A 19,370-nucleotide genomic window follows, 5' to 3' on the forward strand; every position below is an offset into this window, starting at 1 on the left:
CCCTTTTAATGTGTCAGGCCCCGTGCTTGACTCTGTGGTTTGAAGACAGTTCAATACTCAAATTGCTCGTGGGCTGGCAGAAAGAGAAGGACGGTGTGGGTCCTGTTGGTGAAGAGGTGGGGGTTAGGCAGCCCGGAGCAAAGCCTCGGCTTTGCTGCTCACAGGCTGGGTCTTCTGTAGGGGTCACTTAGCCTCTTACTTCTCGCTTCCCTCATCTGCAGATCAGAGATCACAGAAATCGCTCACCCGTATCAAGTCCTTCCTCTGTATGAGCACTCTCCATGAATTAATTAATGCACTTCTCAGCACAGCCCTGTAAGGTTCCATTTTTATTTCCATTCCCATTTTACAGAAGAGGCACAGAAAAGGAACTTGCCTGAGCGCACAGCCACCAGTCAGGGGACTCAGGATTTCAAACCCAGAGTATCTGGTTCGGGAACCTGTGCACTTTTCTATTCCTCTAGCAGCACCTACGGCAGAGGGACTGACAGGATTCACATACTTTATCAGTATCATGCCTGCCACTTACCTCTCAAAAGATTTTTTTCATTAGTTAATTAAATGTTAAATAATGTCTAACATTCTGGTTAACACAAATTATAAGTAAGTGCATTCGTCTTAGCAGGGACAGGAGACTGTGACAGCCAAGCACAGGTGTGGAAGAGGGTGGGGTCAGTTCTGTTCGAGGCAGGGTCCATAAAGGCTTCCTAGAGAAGGCGTCGTTGGGTTGAGTCTTGAGACACAAGAGGCCAGTCGGGACTGCAGAGCAAATGGGTGTCATGTACTGAAGCTCCAGCAATGCTCAGAACACCCCGAGGACACTGACCCTGCCATCATGGCGTTTGTACTTCCACATCTCAGCATTTAGGAAGCAAAGGACAGATTAACCCAGTGCGGCAAGAAAGAACCAGTTAGGTATGATGGCATACTCCCGGGTTGGTGCTCTTCCAAACTGGATTTGTGGTCACTGTGGTACAGAAGTGCTCTGTATCTCGGTGGGCTGCTGTCAGGTCCCTGTGCTCCCTGGTAGTTCCAGAGGATTCCCATGTTCTCGGCACAAAGATGAGCTACTGCTTGGGGGTTGGGCCAAGGAAGACCTGTTGCCCTTGAAACAGACAGAGGGGGAAATGGCTGCATGCCAACCACAGACCACTGTATTCTTGGCCATCAGTGGAACTACTGGGATGTGTAGGATTTCATAAAAAGGACATTTACATAATGCTTTTCTGGATGAGCTTATATCGCAAAGAGACCACACAATGGCCAGCAGGCTTATCTTCCTATTTGATTTCACTCCTAAAAAATGGGCTTTGGGTGAGAGTTGGCCAGACCCCATCTCACCCCTCCCCTCCAGGTCTTCCTTCCCAAGTGGGGATGATGCCTCCTTCTCAAATTAGCAAGGAGGATGACTCAGTGAGACTGCTGCTGGACAATCCCCTTCTCAAGGTCTGTTTGAGAAGCCACAGAGGAAGATGCTGTGCTCTGAAGAGTCATTAGTCTTTGAGTGAAATACATGCTTGGAAAAGACATTAGCTTGTAAATGAGGGGGAAAAAAAGAGGATATTCAAGAGTATAAGCCTCTGTACTACTCTCCCAACTCAGATGAAAAAATAAAATGTCATTTGTATTATTCCTTGGAACTTAGATCTAGCAAATACTTCCATTCAGTATTATGAAATTTTAAGGAATATCCCCGAATGCTGTAATTCCAGTTAAGTCTAGAGTAGAGAATGGGGGGGAGTGGGGGGGCACCCAGAAGCCCATAAATCAATTCTTGAACAATCGTGTATTAAATGATAACCTTGTCATATTTAAAGTCACACTGGAAGGATATATTGAGGTTTTGTTCCTTTCATGGTCTTGGCATCAGTGAATTAATTCAGGAAATCCTCACTTTAGGGCAAGGGTGATGAAGCTGCAGGCTCCCCTCTTGTCCCCCCACCCCCCACTTGCAGAAACAGGTATCCACGCTCCTTTGCGTCCCTGTGTTCAGGGAGCAATCATAGTTTAAATCATTGCCACCCGAACTCCAGTTGGCTGTACGTATTACAGTTGTTATAAACGAGGCAGCGTGGTAGAATTGAAAAGGCGTGCGTGGGCTTTGCGTTCAGGCAGGACTACGGTAGGTGCCAGTGTTGAGACTTCGAGACTTCTAGTTGCGGGGTCCTACTCCAGAATAATTCTGTCCTTGGAGAAACTATTCATGAGATGTAATCTAAATAAATAAAGCCACAGTAGGGGATAAATCAATGGCATTTCATTATTAAAATAATGGTATTTGTTCAGGGCAGTTACTTGCCACTTTTCACATGATTTGGGGAGAGGGCGGGGTCTTTTCAGGAATGTCCCAAGTTCGTTGGGCTCATTAGCGGTGACATTTTCATTCTTTCTCTCTGTGGTTTCTCTGTCTCTCTTGGCCCCTCAGACATCCCTCTTCTCTTTAAAAAAGAAAAAGTCCTTCAGGACCTTGGGAGATTATTACTTACATTGTTTTAAAAAGAAAACAACTTTGAAAGGGGGCCTCTGTTATGCTTAAAAAAAAAAAAAAAAGGTAAGCGTGCTCAAGCCTCTTTAATCCTAAATTCGGTTCTGAATATGCTTGCTGTACTGATGTCAGAGGCTTTCCAAAAGAGAGTGTCCCAATTATTCCCATGTCCAAGAGAAACAGCTTTAATTCTTTATCACATAAATATGCTTCAAACCATGATTTAAAACAGATGGACAGAGAACTGATTAGTGGTGGGGTGTCTTGGCTGCTCCCAAGTCCCAGCCTCGTCGGTATCCCTGGGTCTGTTCTATAGTGTGGGTCCTACAGGGCCTGGCAGGCACACAGCGCCGCGAGGTTTTCCTTCTGCTTTCACATCAAGCTTTTACAAAGAAGCTGCATGCATGCGAGTGACCTTTCCAGGAGTTTTGTTGTTTTTCTTTTCTTTTTTTTTTTTTTCCCTCGTTCCACAGTCTTACATAAAGCCCCTGCTAATTTAGCATGGTACGTGCCCAATTTTTTTTAAGAACTTTATTTATGTAATTAAGTGAGTGAAGTCACACGTTTTATTGATCTAATGAAATGCATTTCATGGTTTCTCCTGCCCTTCATCTTCTGACCTTGCCCTTCAAGATCACAGTCTTTTGCTTTTGTAGATACGAAGCAAGACCATTCGACCACTTAACAACCTTGCACCTTTCCAAATTTGAACTTCCCCTCAATAAGGTCCCCCTCAAAATTAATGAGGAACCCTAACATCTGCTTTTTGAATGGGTGCCGAGGTTGCAGCTGCTGGTGAATGGTGACACCATCTCAAATGGTGAGAGGGATAAGAAATCCTTAAAAGGAAGGGGACTGGTTTCTAATGACGATGTACAGAGCAGGTGGTTCTCCTTTTAATATATTTAAACGTTAGCTCCTTAAATAGGCCTCTCTCTCCCCTTCATTCAATTTTCTTTTATTATTTCCGTAGACCACGAGGTGCAGTCCTTGTGAAGACGTGGAATGGGGGCTGATAAAAGCTAAGCAAGGGCTGTCTATTTCTACTGTTCTCGCCCATGGCCCACGCTGGGGAGTTGTATATTGTATCAGTAATTTTAAAAGCTGGCAAGTGTTTTCCCAGTTCATGAAGTTCTCCTAACAGTAACTGGTCAAACATGTTATTTAGCTAGGCATAGAGAATTGAAGTGAATACACAGAGAGTAATGCAGTGGCATGGTCAATTTCCTCTACAAATGTTTCTTCCCAAAGCCTTGGTGCCCAGAATAAGCAACATCACAGGGGTGGGTTGTCAGCATTGGCCAGGGAGGGGATGGATATAAAACTTGATCATTTTGAATAAATCCTCAGGAAGAAGGAGCAGGTGTGTGAGCCGGGGTCTTAGACCGGGCAGTCTAAGCAAGCCTGGAGGAAGAGTGCGTTACATCCCGACCACGACTGCCAGAGCCACCGAGACTCAGCTGTCACTAGGAAGGGAGGAAATCTGTTAATTAGAAGGCTGATCTGGGCAAGGCCACAGTCTGCCATTCTCAACAGAGGAGTTAGTTGGAAATATCTTAGAGTTGTTTGGTTTGTGTTTTTTTTTTTTAATTCTCTTGCAAAAGGGTATAAAGAGAATGAATCCCACTCACCTTAAACTCCTACTGAGTGTAATAGACTTTGCATAAAAGCACACACACACATCCATATCCTCATCCACATTTCCTGAAGGAACTGGGGCTCACAGAAGGGAAGTAATGCAGCTAAATGTACACAGTACTTAGCCAGAGAGTGGGGTCGGGGGGAGTCGGAATTCGACCCCAGGCCTGACTAGTTCTAGTTATGTTGTTTTTTTGTTTGGTTTTGGTTTTGTTTTGTTTTGTTTTCATTTGACCCACAACACCCTAACGGGTCTCCATCAGAGGCAGCTTGGGAACCCCAGAGCAACTGCATTCCCCAGGGAGTTACTCTGTGGGCGTGTCAATTGAATGGCTCCGAAAGAGAGGGTTCAGAACAGGGTCCATGGCTATACATAGGAGCTGTGCACTTGGACACGAGGATGATTTGAGGTTGAGATAGGATGGGTGTTGTTCCCTCGATTTCTTTTTCTCCCTTACAGAAACTAAATAATAAGTGATACGTACACCAGGTTTGAAAATAAGCCACATGGAAAGAAAGAACATGAAAAAAATTTTTTTTTCCTTCTTTACCCCCTAACCACCTTTAGACTCCAAAATCACCTCCTTAAAAATAACTCTGTTGATGGTGTATTGTAAACCTTGCCAGAAAAAAAAAAATTGCATTTATATCTATGTATATGTGTATGCATTTTAATTTACATGCATTCTCTCAATTTATATACGTTATTCTCTACATTTCATGCCCCCTTAATTTTATAGATTTTATAATGTATCATTTTTTATAAATTAAGTTTCCATTTTTATAGATCTAATTCTTTTAAGAGACCAGATAATATTTCATTGTATATTCATACCATCACTTATTTATCTAACCACCTGTTAAAGGATACACAATTTGGGAGAATGCCATTAAGTTCTTGAATTTTCAATGCACATCAATGTCTGACTGCCAGCCTCACCTGAAAAGGAAATATTTGCACCTGGAAGTATCCAAGCGAGAGTCAGGAAAGCCACGGAGGAGTCATGGCCATCATGCCACTTCTTACATTCATATGAGATGGTCACTGAGAAAAAGTAACAGGAGCGCAGGGCCAGCAGGAGAAAGCTGACCTTCTGCCCTCCAATGGATGGATGGAGCATGGACCCCAGGGCAGGGCAGAATCCAGTTCCAGTCCTTTCCAGTGGAATGATCTGGGGCAGAAGACCAAATGCGGCTCAGCCTCGGCTGTTTGATTTATAATGGGTATAATGATACCTCTTACAGCACACAGTTGCACTGGCTTCTGTCAGGGACATGCCTGTGATATGCTGGGAACTTCTTAGCATTTCCAGAATCCGTAGAATCATATCTGCAATACGTAATATGAGATTATGTATGTCAAGTGTCCATGTGGTAAGAGGTAGTAGACAAATCAAAGAAATTAAATGCGTTCTTGTCCCTGTCTTAAGAGGAAACGAGGGAAAATAGAGCTCGGATTGGGGGGGGCAGATTGCAGCTGAATTCAGACTATTGTGGTATTTTATTTCCATAAACTGCCAAGAGTTAGTTACAATTCTCCATCTACCAGCTAATTCCAGTTTCATTAATATGAATATCCTCAAGCTTCCGGAAGAAAATTCCCTGAATTTTATGGATCTCTGTGGCAGGCACATGGCAACAAGTAATGTTCCCCTTCTCGTAACAAGGCATTTCTATTCTGCATCCCCAGCACTAATACCTATGGTGTATGTGTATTTCCTAGACAGGCCTGATAAAAGTCACTATGCATCCTTTTAGAAAGTCCGGGGCTGGGGGGAGTGTCAAATTGACTAGGAGCTCAGGAGCTTCGCAATTCTGGCAAGACTTATCAAAGGAAAATGTACATACGTTAGTCTTAGATTAGTATGAGTTCTATTTGAATCCCATTTTATCATAGCTGATAACTTGGGAAAGTTTTGGTAATTAAGCACTGACAGCTGTAATTCACTTCAGAATGCTCTAGAATATCATAAAGTCTAAGTCACTGTTCAGGTTGTTTCCTTTCTCTAAGAATGACATGTTTGACCCCTGACATTATCCCGAGGCAACACTGTGGAATTTTTAGAAAGTATTTGTTTGTCTGTTAGCTGTTTGTTTTGAACATCTTCACCTTTGGCTCAGACTTGCCATAATGGAAAAAGAGCGTCAATGTGTTGGAAAAGAAATGGCTTTCTTCTTCTCCCCCCCACCCCACCTCCCCCTTCTTCCTTCCCCCCTTCCTTGACTCCCCCTCCTCCGCCTTTCTCTCCCCTCCACCTCCCCCTCTCCCCTCTCCCGCCCTCCTCCTCCTCTTCCTCCTCCTCCTGCATCCTTAATGACTTCCAGGTGTGCCTGTGGGTCACGCTCCTGGGCCCCATCCTGGGGATGCTGGGTCTGTGCCTCCACAAACACAAGACAAAGTTGAGGGGGAGTGGGGGACACGACATAAATATAACATCAGGGGAAAAATCACTTTGAAGTTTTGACGATGAAATCGGTAAAAATAATTCTAGATGAAGACAGACCCGTTTACATTCCAAGGAAGGAAAATGTTTCACACAAACAGTTGCCCTGGACCGCATGCGTTCTTGTTAATACCTTTCAACCTTGTGATTGAAAGCCGAAGGCCTGTGATCCACGGCAGAGACCACGGCCAGAAATAATTCTCCGAGCACACTGCGTGTGCCTTCAAGTGATCCTTGATTGTTTTTCTTGGATGCCCCACTTTCCAAAGGCCAGAAGTTGTTTCAGGGAGTCATTAAAATTTGGGAAGGCTTTACGTTCTGAGAGCAAGGTGCTGTCCTCAAAGGAAAATGTGTAATTAGTCATGATCCTTTCGCCTGGAGGGGATGGCATTGGTCCACTTCCCAGCCCAGGGGCCTTTTAGGGATTCACAAGGGGACCCTTCAGTGCCTTTCCTTCTCCCTGATGCCGTTCCCCATTCTGACTGAGCTCCCTGGACACAGCTACAGTAGCACCTCCCCTGTGAGGGCTGGCCGACACTGTCCTCACCTCCTTCCTGTCGGAAGAGCTGCCGCCTTACTCCTTGGAGCCCCACTCCGGACACGTGAGAGACGGCAGCCCTACCGCAGACCTGCCCGAGAACCCTGGCTCTGCCTTTACTTGTGCGGCCAGGGCCAGTGAGTTTGCCGGAGACGCCCCCGTACAGTGGACGAACCAGACTACATGAGGAGCCCCCGATGACAGCTCCTTTCACGGTGTCCCGTTGTGTCGACTCCCGTGTGCCGCTGCCCCTGCTGTTGATGAGACTGAGCCTCTCAATTCTTCGTGGAGTCTCCAGTCATCGCAAAGACCCACGCATACAGTAGGTGCTCAGCAAATGTAGCCGAGTGAGTGATTTTTCACAGAGGCCTCAAAGATATTCACAAAAGCCTGGAGCAGAACAGGCTGGACGCCCAGGATAATTCAACCAGGGTGCAAGGCTCACCGCAGCACAATCAGAGCTGCCCCGTCTCCTGCGAGTGAACCCCCGTCCGTATTGATGACCTTTCTCTCCTGAAATATTACAGACACTGCCCTGAACGAAGAGAGACGGCCTCCCTTCCTCATTCATACACAGTTCCAGCTCACCCACCGCTTTCCCATGCCCCGTTCCCACTCTCTCAGGAAGGTAATAATAGTAACTCATAATAATAGCTCAAAATAATAATAATCATACCTGGGATTTATATATCAGCGTGCCTCCTAAGAGGGCAAATAAACCATTTTGCACAATGCAGAGAGAAGGACAGGTCTTCCTCATGCCGCTGCTGACCAAGTTAAGGCAGGAAAGATTTACAGTCAAATTTCATCAGCTGGAGCAAAGCGATGGTGCCCCGTTGGCATATGGGGATCTGGTTTAATGCTGTTCCCTTGGTTTTGCTTAAACTGCCAAGTGAATTACTGTAACATACTTTGCCTGCAATTAATTTGACATCTAGTGCCAGAGAGCCTCTTTATGTTTTTCAAGGCAAGCCAGGTTGAAATTTTTTGCAAAAAGATTTGCCCCTCATTTTTCACTGATATCCAAACATGATTTTTAGAATCTAGTTGTGGAAATCATGTGGGCTCTCTCTCTCTCTCTCTTTTTAAGGATCACAGAAAAAAAATAATTGTGATGGTTTTGTTGAAATGTTTTAAAATTCTCCAAGTAATAAAATAGGTTTATGGTGTTTGTTTATGAAAGCTGCCTTTCCTCAGAATGACTTGAGCTCATCGCAGGAGGGATGAAATAAAAGAGGTAGAATGGCCCCTTGAAACATGTCCCTGGGCATTTGCCCAAATGCCTTGAGAGACGGTGTCCAAAACTGATACCAGTTGTGTTACACATCACGGCACATGCCCAAGACCCTCCCCATAAACTATTTGAAAGAAGCCAGGTTGTAATCCCCCCATTGGGGGAATTACATTTTACCTTTTACGTTTCAGCACGAACAACGATTTCACCTCTGGCGGCTGACCGCAGTCCCAGCTGGACTCTGCTGCAGTGTCAGCGCCGTGTGGCCTGATCAAGCATTTTTGGGCTGTTCATACTCACGGTGCCCCCATGGTCTCAGCTCCACTGGAAACATCATGCTTGCTCCTATACCTGATTTGGGGCTTTTTTGTTCATTTGTGTTTTGCTTTTTTTTTTTTTTTTTTTTTTTTTTTTTGGTAAAGAACTTTTCCTGCAGTCGCAAGAAACCGACAAAGTGTGTCCATCCGGCCCAGCAACGCACCTAACTCGGCAGCAAGAACAAAAATGACTCTGGAACACTACGTCACAAACTAAGGATGTACTGTATGGTGACTAACATAACATAATAAAAAATTTAAAAAAAAACAAAAACAAAAATGACTCTTTGGACATTTCATCAAAATGCACACTCCAGGCAGAACATCGCGTGGAACGGGGTAGAGGGTGACTTCTCAGAACTGCCATTTTCTTTGACATGCGCCATGTGGTTGCTCCTGGCTCCTCCCTTCACTGGGACAAAGGGAATAAGAGGCGAGCCCCACCGCCCACCCCGCCACCCCCCAGCTCTTAAAATCGCTTGCTCTTTGACGATGGTGAGTTTTTAGCTGCAGTGTTCCTACCCTGCAGCACTGGCACCTGAGAAACCCCATTCCTTCGGAGCTCAGCAGCATCCCTCTCCCTGGGAAATCAGCAGAAAACAATGCCAACGCTTCTGGATTTCCCCTGAACTTCACAAATCTCTCCCTGTCACGACTGCACTGAGGGGGTGCACAGTGCGAGGCAGGCAGCTGGCCATGCGGTAATTAAGAAACACCACCCCAAAATTCTTTGGATCTAGATTTATGGGCCAGTAGCCTTCAGAGAACATCTCACTCACACGGAGCGGGACATTCTCTTCTGTCTATTAAACATAAGCTTTCAAGATGAGTCGTGCAGAGACAACAGTGTACACTCTTTCGTTACGCTGACGTTTATACTTCTGCCCAAGGGGAGACGCTCATTTTCTACACCAGTCCTAAAATGAGCAAACTCGTATTTAGCCCCAGATTCTTCTTGTCACTCCAGTAGTTTTCATAGATCAGTTTTATGTGGCTCTTCTGTATTTCTCCATTAGGAAGGAGAGGCCCAGGCTTTAGAACATAGATGGTTGGACCTCTGACTTCCAACAGTAGGAAATCAAAATTAAAGGGGGAAAAAAAAAAGGTACACACTTGTATGTGACACTGTTTAAAGGACCTGTCAGCACAAACTTTTAGTGGTGATAGCAACAACAACAACAACAAATTTTTTTTAATTTAAAAAAAAAAGGACTCTCTTGCAAAGTTTGGGGTAAAAAAGCACATTGTAGAATTTCTGGTCCGTATGGTGCTGGAAAGAAGCAGTGTCATTTAGGTCAACTCTTTGGCACTTGGCTATTCCGATAAGCCTGCCTAGCAGAGAGGAGGTGACCCAGCTGTTGGGTCATGTTATCCCAGCTGCTAAAGAAAAAAACCAGCAAGGACAGGATTTGGCCCACTTGGCTTATGTGTATCTTCTCCTCCTTTTCTTTTTCTGCTCTTTCCTTCTTTTCTCTCTCCTCCCCTGGCCAACCCCACACCATTTATTCATTCACTGCACAAATACTGAATGGATGCATGCTGCATCTGGCCACGGTGCAGAGCAGCTACGGGCACATATGGAGGTGGACAGGCAGATGTCCCTTATGCTCAAGGAGCTCTTGTTCTGATGTAGGTGTAGGTCTGGTGTAGGTGACAGGCAAGGCAATGGCAAACATGTAGGGTGATTTCTGGTAGCTATAAAACAAGCTAGTGGGGTGGAAATGGCATCCACGCTGAGCTAGCAAGAGCAGATCGCGCTCATCCCCCACGTTCAGTGACATCACATTGATAGCTGGAATTCAGCCACGGTGGAAACATTTACACCATGGAAATTGGCAGGTGCTGCAAACCAGGGCTCCCTGCTTCCCACCAGAGAGAATCATTCGGCATTTACTAGAACATCCCGGGAATGCATGTGGAAGGAGGTGCCACTGATTTCACTTTTTATTGGAAAGGATTTTCATTTTGAGTTTCACCGTGAAAATCAGGGGCCTGTTTTTGTTTTCGCTTATTTTTTCTTGTCTTTGAATCAGTTTATTTACAAACATTCTTTTATGGGTAGTGGAAATTCAAGAAGTCCCTTATCAGTTATCTTTAATGGTATTTTGGAGACAACAGGAAAAAAAAAAAAACTGAGGGAGAAAGAAAACCCACAGATGTTTAAGGAACTGTTTTTCATAGGACCTGGTCTTCAAAGTTAACTGCTCCATTCCGGGTAACTACCAGATTTATGGTTTCTCTCAAAGAGTGCCAATCCTATTTTCTTTACCTACTTCACCCTCTTGCATGAAGACTTTCTCTACACATTTTTGGAGGTAACTTCCCAAATCTGTAGGTATATATAACAAAAACTGTTGCCGCCTAACACATTCAACATATTTAAATTATTTGTCCTATTAAAACGTCAATGTATTGCTTGACTTTTAATTGTAGCTGAGGATCAATCATTCTAACAGCTGCAGGAAGACTTTATGACTTACCTGAACAGTGGTATGTTCTGTGGCTTGGCTAAGTGGATACATTGACTTTATTAGGTTTTATTAGCTACTGAGAGTCATTGAGTGCCGTCTTTTGGAGTTTTATTCTTGGTATCAATGATGATTTACTCAGAGCCATTAGAAAAATAGTTTCAAGGCTGATAAAAATAATGGTAATAATAATGATAATAAATAGACTATTAGCCAGTATGCATTAAGGGCTTACTGCATCCCATGCCTTAGGTTTTCTGCGTGGCAGCTCATTTGAATCTCATAGTATCTGTGTGATGCAGGTGCTGGGTTGTCTTAATTGTACATGTGAGAAACTGGGGCACAGAGGAGTTAAGTAACTGGCCCGAGAGCACACAGCTAGTGTGCTCCAGCCCCCGTTGCTGACATGAAGCTCATGCTTTTGGCCACCAGATACTACCAGTAGTCATTAAAAGAAGATGAGCTTTTTGTCTCGGACACCCCGGGATTTGCATCCCAGCTCTGCCATGTACCAGCCTTGTAGCTTTGGATACTCTGGTTAGCTGCTCTGGAGTTGTTTCCTCAACTGCTGGGCGGGGGACACAAATAGCACTTGCCTGGGAAGGCTGTCTGCTGGACCCAGGAGTTACACGTTCCCTCCACTTCTCACCTGTTAGCTGCTTCTCATCTCCATGTACAGAGGGAACTGGAACATTCTGAGCATTGAAGGAAATAATACACATACAAGGACCTGGCCTCATCTTGCCACTTAGATAGGACACAGATACTAGTTCCTTTTCTATTCTGTTTCAGCTTCCTGTTTGATTTGACTGCCAGGCTACTAAATTTTCATATGCATTAAAAAAAAAAAAACTCTTGGGGACGCCTGGGTGGCTCAATCGATTAAGTGATTAAGCGCCTGCCTTCGGCTCAGGTCAGGATCCCAGAGTCCTGGGATTGAGTCCCACATTGGGCTCTTTTCTCAGCAAGGAGACTGCTTCTCCCTCTGCCTGCCACTCCCCCTGCTTATGCTCTCTCTCTCTGTGTGAAAGGAAGGGAGGGAGGGAAAGGGAAAAGAAAAGAGAGAGAGAGAGAGAGAGAGAGAGAGAAAGAAAGAAAGAAAGAAAGAAAGAAAGAAAGAAAGAAAGANAAGGGAGGGAAAGGGAAAAGAAAAGAGAGAGAGAGAGAGAGAGAGAGAGAGAAAGAAAGAAAGAAAGAAAGAAAGAAAGAAAGAAAGAAAGAAAGAAAGAAAGAAAGAAAGAAGAAGAAAGAAGTCTTTAAAAACATTTTTTAGATGTATTCACCTATAAATGAGAGCTTGTCTGCATTTTGTTGGAAGTTGCCACTTGCTATGGGTTGGAGCTTGTTGAAAGGATCTTAATGCATTATTTACTACAACTAATTAAAGTTTTATGTCATTTCTTTATTTACTTATTGTTTTTATTCTATATCAGTGTGTTGTATTACAGCAGCAAATTAAAGAATGCGTTTATAGTTCTATCAGGGATGCCAAAAAGGCATTCGCTCAAATTCAGATGTTACCGTGAAATCCGCCAATTCACCAACCAACCTCAATAACTCTATTGCTAAGTAACTAGAGGGAGAAAACTTAGCCAGTATAGTCAAGGATGTTATTTAAAAACTACTGCAAATATTTTAAACAGTGAAAGCACCAAACAGTGCTTTCTGTTTGAATCAGAAACCGGACAAGGGTATTCACTGTACCTGTCAATATTCATGTTGCTTGGGAAGTTTCAGAAGGTAATATAAAACCCAAGAAAGACTTAACGAGTGGGGGAAAACAACCAAAATGTACTTCATTTTAAAATCACACAATTATAATCCTAGAGAAGTTAAAGTATTCTTGCAAAAATTGATAAGATAATCTGAAGAGTTGGCTGGATAGAAGGTAAAGATATACAACTGTTCTTCCTTATACTGGCAGTAATTAAAGATGGAAATAGAAGAAAGCTTTCATTCAGAATATTAACAAAACTATAAAATATTTAAGAATAAATATAGTATGAGTGATCGAATATTCACTTTCGCATAAGGTATGAAGTTGGTCAGGGTTCGTATTTTTTGCCTGTGGATGTCCCACTGCTTTAACATCATTTGTTGAAAATGCTGTTCTGTTCTTCCTCCATAGAGCTCCTTTTGCATCTTTATCAAAGACCAGTTGGGCTTATTTGTGCGGGTCTATTTCTGGGTTCTCTGTTCTGTTCCACTGACCTATGCGTCCATGTCTCTGCCAATCATACACTGTCTTGATTGTTGTAGCTACATAGTAAGTCTTGGTATTAAGGAGAGTGATTTTTCCCACCGTGTAACTGTTCTAAGGTCTTTGCCTTTCGATATAAATTTTAGAATAAGCTTGTTTATATCTACCAAAAACCTTGCTGCAATTTTGAGAGAGAGAGTACATTAAACCTACAGATCAGTTTGGGGAGAATTGACATCTTTATGACGTCCTATCTTCTATTCCATGGACATGGCATATCACTCCATTTCTTTAGTGTATGTCTAGTCTGTTGAGTGTATACCTACGTTTTCATTTTCTTTGGAGTGATTGTCAATGATACTGCATTTTTTATTTCAATTTCCACATATCCATTGTTAGTATATAGAAAGGTGACTGTGTTTTGTGTGTTATCTTGATCCTGTAATCTTCGTGAACTCATTTATTAGTTCTAGAAGTTTGCGGGGGGGGGGGTTGTTTGTTTGTTTGAGATTCCTTGGGATTTTTTATGTAACCAATCATTTCATATGCAAATATAGAGTTTTGTTTCTTCTTTTCCAATATGTATGCCTTTTATTTCTTTTTCTTATCTTATTTTAGTGGCTAGAATTTACTATGTCGAGTGAGGAGAAGAGAAATCCTTGCCTTGGTCTCATTGGTGGGAAATCATTCACTATTACAGTATTAAATGTGATGCTAGCTGTTTTTTATAGATACACTTTATCAACTTGAGGTGATCCTCCTCTATTCCTAATTTGCTGGGAGGTTTTTGGCTTTGTTTTTGTTTAAATCATGAATGGGTGTTGGATGTTGTCAAATCCTTTTTCTTTGTCAATTGATATGATCCTATGAGTTTTCCTAGCTTATTGATACAGCGAAATACATTGATTGGTTTTCAGATGTTGAGCCAGCCTTGCATGTCTGGGATAAATCCCACTCATAGTATCTAAGTCTTTTTATATATTGTTGGATTCAGTTTGCCAATATCTTTTAATAGTGAGTTGACTTGTATTTAGCTAACATCCACCTCAGCGGAGTGCCTCACATGGATAGAATCCTTAGTAAATACTTGTTGGTTGGATTCCATTTTTGTGGTTAGGGGGTGTAAGTTGAATGTAGCTCCCTGTGTAAGGGCTGGTCTCTACTGGGTCCCCATCAGCCACTGTGGAACTCAGCTTGAATTGCATAAAACCAGTACGCATTTAGTTTCACATCTCATAAATAATCTGCCTGCCTATATTTTAGCGTGTTCTTCTCCCTCAGCTGGCATTCAGCCACAGACTGCATTTAGGCCCACAGCCAGTGGGTTAGGGCAGAAGGCCAGACTTCCAGTTCTGGCCTCACATTGGTTAGTGTGTACTGTTCAGTTCCTTTGGCGTGGATGCCCTCTCTACACTCAGTCAGCCATCTTGCAAAGTGAGTGTCGTGGATCGCGTGGGATTCATAGAAGAGAAACTAACAGGGTCTACTTTCCTGGTCAAGGACTTTCCTCTCCGATTAGGCCCCTCATTTTAAGGCAACTGAGAAAACTTTACACAGATGTGATTCACTGATGTTGATCCTGTTTCATCAAGACTAGTTCTGCTCAGGCTACTTTTAGTTGAAGATTAAAAACAAAAGCTTCTCTTGTTACTGGTGGAACAGGTCCTTTCCCAAACTGTAGATTCATGGAACTTCCAAAGAGTAGCCTTCAACTTTGTCCTTTAATGCCTTCATTTTTCTGGATGTGGAAATTTGCACTAAATGTGGCGTGTTGTTTTATGTTGACTTATGCATCAGGAGCTTGGAGCTAAAAAACCTATTAATAAATAATAATTATACAGTACAGAATAGGGCAAATGCAGATTCCTGAATGCCTTTAGGTACCAGGCAGATAGAATAAATGAATAAAGTTGTCTTTGTACAAGATAGTAAATGGCAGGCACTGGACCCAGTCCCCAGTGTAGGGAAGACAATAGAAAGTGTCAGGGCTGTGTCTATGCCCTGTCATAGGGGCAGCCATTATTAAGCTCCAGTTGAATGATGCCAAGTGGAAATTAGATCCAACTTTGCCAGAAGTTATTATTTTTCCAGAGAACCTTGGTATTTATATGTATATTTTTTAAAATATAGAATCATCCAATTTTAAAATGTTGGCAATGAATTCATTGCATGAGCCAACTTTGAGGGAGCCAAATAAAATACATCTATGGGCCAGATTTAGCCTGCAGGACATCATTTTGCCTAAATTTTCAGCCCTTTACATTTCTCCCTGATTTGAGGCACTGTGCAGCATTCCACAACGATTATTTCTCCTTTTTAAAGTTTGTCATTTTACACAAGTCAACCTGTTACTAGCACATCTAATTAAATATATAAATCTCTCCTTTTTGTGTTAAAGAGGAATGACTAATTTCCCCCAAAAATGTACCCCCTGCTTTCTATTTATTATATAGTTACTGTAAAGATGGCACTACTTCCTAAATATCCAACTTTTTTGAAATCTAGAACATTCTGTCTTGCAATTGTTGTCACTGCATTTGAGGTTTCTTCTAAGTGAAAAATCATTCTTCATAGTGAGCTCCTGAAGGTCACTAAAAACACAGGTCAGGCAGGTGCAGGATAGACTCTCCCCCAAGTCTGTACATTCTCATTTCTCCTAGACACAGGGGCATGTTCGCCTTCTCTTTGGTTCCACCAGGCCAGACATTGCACAGCATCGGCAGGAGGTTAGGGAGGAAGAAGACAGCAACCAATATTGCTCCTTTCTCATGATTAGTATCCAGGCTGAAGACAAATGGTTTTGCATGTGGCCATTGTGCATCTGAGGGCTTGTTTCAGGCTTATAACAAGCAGTCATGCAATTATCTTGAGATTTAGAAGGCAAAAGAGCTGGGTACTCACTGTCTGCTTATGGACAGTATGCCTTTCTCATTGAAATAATGTGAAACATGGAGCCCATGCCTGCAGTTTGAGGATGACAGATGGCAGGTGAGAAGGAAAGTGCCACAGTATTTGGTGTTGTGGGTATGCTAATGTCAGAACACCAGGCAGGGTCCCCGACAGGTAGAGCCATCTAATGGGCCTGTTTGATCCTAGAGTTGTTGTAACTACAAGAAAAAGCCTGGCCTCCTGCATTGATTTGAAAGTTTTGACTCTAATGTGATGATAATTCTCTTCTCGGTGATTTGGAAATTGCCTTTATTTATCTTTGTTGTTGTTTTAGTTATGAAATATCATATCACATTTGAATAGCTGAGTGTCTCCAGATTGGGTCTTGAAAAGGCAACAATAGTCCCTTTTATAGGGAGAAAAACTGGATTTTGTTGTCACCATATTAACCATAAGTTGGGGAATCATAGAAGCCTTCGATCTCACTGTCCTTTATTTCTCTAATACCATTGAGAACTTTGTCTTCCACTTTTTCCTGTACAATAAAAGATGGTTAGCAGTTTTATCGTTTTCAGCACCGCCCTGGAACCTCTGTTTGTGCAAGGCCAGAGGCCCCAAGGAGCAGGATTCACTGACCCATGTTGACAATTGTATGATGGATGGGGACAGAAAAGAGCACAGGCCGACTGGACCCAAGGGGGAGTCTGGACTGAATAGGCTCCTTCCTGAGTCAAGACCAGAAGTGGGTCTTGGGCAAAGCTACATGGCAGAAACCCAAGCTTTAGAAAACAGCTATGCAGCCATGTCCACAGAGGGGGCCCACAAACTTAAGCCGCAGTGTATTGCATGCAGAGCAGAGGGTCTATTCTGCAGTTCAGCTAACATCTAGCAACCTTCTACGTGTCAGCGATGGGCCAGCACTGGAGTGAAGACAGAGACGACCCTTGTGAGCTCACCCCAGGGAAATAGAACTATGAGGAGTTAGGTTCCGTTCTTTGAGTTAAGGACATGGATGGAAGTGGGCCCACGGTTCAGGAGGCAGTGGAAAGAGAGGACTACTCCTAGCCTGAGAGTATCAGGGGAAGCTTCCCAGAGGAGGTGACACTGGGAAAGAGGAGAATACAAGGTAGCCAGGGAAGCTAACAAAGTAGCCAGGAAGGAACAAAGGCCTACTAGGCAGAGTACATGCCATGGGGTCAGGCTTGGCTTCCTTGAAGCACAAGAGGAGAAAACAAAACCCACTGAGCACACAGTATTTTTCATTGCTCTATTTTCATTTAACCTCCTGAAAATCCTGCCATGTAGGTTACATGGAGGTTTACCATCCTCCCTGAGGAGGGGGAGGTAACATACACAGAGAAGTGGACTGGCTTACTAAGAAGTGCCTGTGCTGGAATTTGAACCCAGCACTACTGGCCTCCCTTCTCTGGCTTTCAGAGTCCTCTATGCAAGTTTTCTGGAGGGTCTAGAGTCATATCAGTCGTTCTGAGCAGCCCTTTCAGTGAGAGGGAAGCCAAGCAGGGTTCTTCTCTCTCTGTGGGGGTTCATGTAGGGGGTTAGGGAGATGTTGTTGGGTTGGACCTTTGTCGTTACATGTGGATCCCTGGGGAGGAGCCCACAGGACTGTGTTCCTGGAAATTCAGATTGTCACCCTGAGTGACAGTACTAGTGACACCTGTACGCAATTACCCAGCTGAGAAATAGTAAAGGGCCTCTAGCTTCTGTTGTAACTATAGTAATTATAAGTTGGGGATCATAGAAGGCCTTAATCTCATCATGCACACTGCTTTATCCCTCCCAGTACCATCTAGAAGTTAGCTGAAGCTGACGTTAGTGTCATCTGTTTTTGTTTTGTTTTAAGAGCCTGCTCTTTCAGGGCAAGGCATTCAAATAAAGAACAGGTTGTAACCTACACTCAAGGGAGACACTCTTGGCCAAGTTACAGGCCCTGAGCTTTGAATGGGTTTTCCAGGCCCGTGGATGGGCCAGGCTGGACTGCCCACACTGTTGTCCCGTCATCCCTGATGCTAGCCATGACTGTGCTCCACAAATATTTAGAGCTTGGGAGAAAAGAGAGCAAAGCTTTTTCTCCCCAATCCAGAGCCACTTTGGCTTCCTTAGGCCCCTGTTCTAACCAGCTGAGTTGATGAATCGCAGATGATCTCAAATAGCAGGTTCCTGTTTTTTCAGTGTCAGAACCCTACATGGTATGAATAGTAGGTAAATTGGGTCTTGTCACTGCAAATCAGCACCCACTCAATCCTTTTAACTTAATCTGGTACAACAAGTATTTATTTATTAATGCCGACTGGACGGTGATCAGGTTACTGTCCCTGGGGAAAGATGGACTCATATTCCCCATAGAGTTTCTTTTTCTTTTTTTTAAAGATTTTTATTTATTCATTCGACAGAGATAGAGACAGCCAGCGAGAGAGGTAACACAAGCAGGGGGAGTGGGAGAGGAAGAAGCAGGCTCATAGCTGAGGAGCCTGATGTGGGCTCGATCCCGGAATGCCGGGATCACTCCCTGAGCCGAAGGCAGACGCTTAACTGCTGTGCCACCCAGGCGCCCCTAGAGTTTCTTTTTCTGACTGTCTGATCTTGCTGCTGCTTCTCCTTTTTCTCTGATTTCAATTCTTGTCTCCTCTTCTCTTTTCTCCACTTACCCATCTTCAACACTGGCCCCACATTACATTTCCTTAGCTAAACTACCCCTCAAGGACAGACATGGGTATTTACATATGAAAAAATAAAACTCTTGCTCCAAAACAGTTGATTTAGTTGAAAAGATATAACCACTCTTTTCCTGAAGTGATGAGGCTAGGAAATGGCAATTTGGTATTGTCTTAATTTGGGAAAACTAAAAAGTTTGCAACATGTAAAAACCTTGGCCGTTTTTTCAGGCGGACATGCGTGGTACAACAGCCGCCTTCTTTTGCTGCTAATCACGTTTGTAGTGAATCTGAATAGAACCAGTTGCACCAATTTTCACATTTCCTGGGTTCCTCTGTGTCTGAGGATATCTGCTTTGTGGGTCCTGATGGATGTCCAGGCATAAGTTATGAGATTCGTGTTATACTGGTAGCTTTTACAAGCTTGATTCCGGACGTAGGCTTTCCATGCCAATTTTCCTATTGAATATATGTCATGGCTTTTC

At 43.4% G+C, this 19,370-nt stretch overlaps 1 protein-coding gene across 2 annotated transcripts in view; it reads left to right on the top strand.

The window, feature by feature from the left end:
- Positions 1-19,370, top strand: part of WWOX (WW domain containing oxidoreductase) — a 1,195,262-nt gene that overhangs the window by 1,120,710 nt on the left and 55,182 nt on the right. The window contains exon 9 of one of the 2 annotated variants that reach the window (XM_034637807.1): positions 8,762-8,839. The exons of the other annotated variant lie outside the window; for it this stretch is intronic. Within the exon in view, the coding sequence (XP_034493698.1) occupies positions 8,762-8,824 (63 nt within the window). The 3' untranslated portion in view covers positions 8,825-8,839. Of the gene's footprint in view, positions 1-8,761; positions 8,840-19,370 lie in introns of those variants that run through there. 2 annotated transcript variants of the gene reach the window in all.

The sequence above is a fragment of the Ailuropoda melanoleuca genome, chromosome 12, assembly GCF_002007445.2.
Source record: "Ailuropoda melanoleuca isolate Jingjing chromosome 12, ASM200744v2, whole genome shotgun sequence".
NCBI lineage: Eukaryota > Metazoa > Chordata > Mammalia > Carnivora > Ursidae > Ailuropoda > Ailuropoda melanoleuca.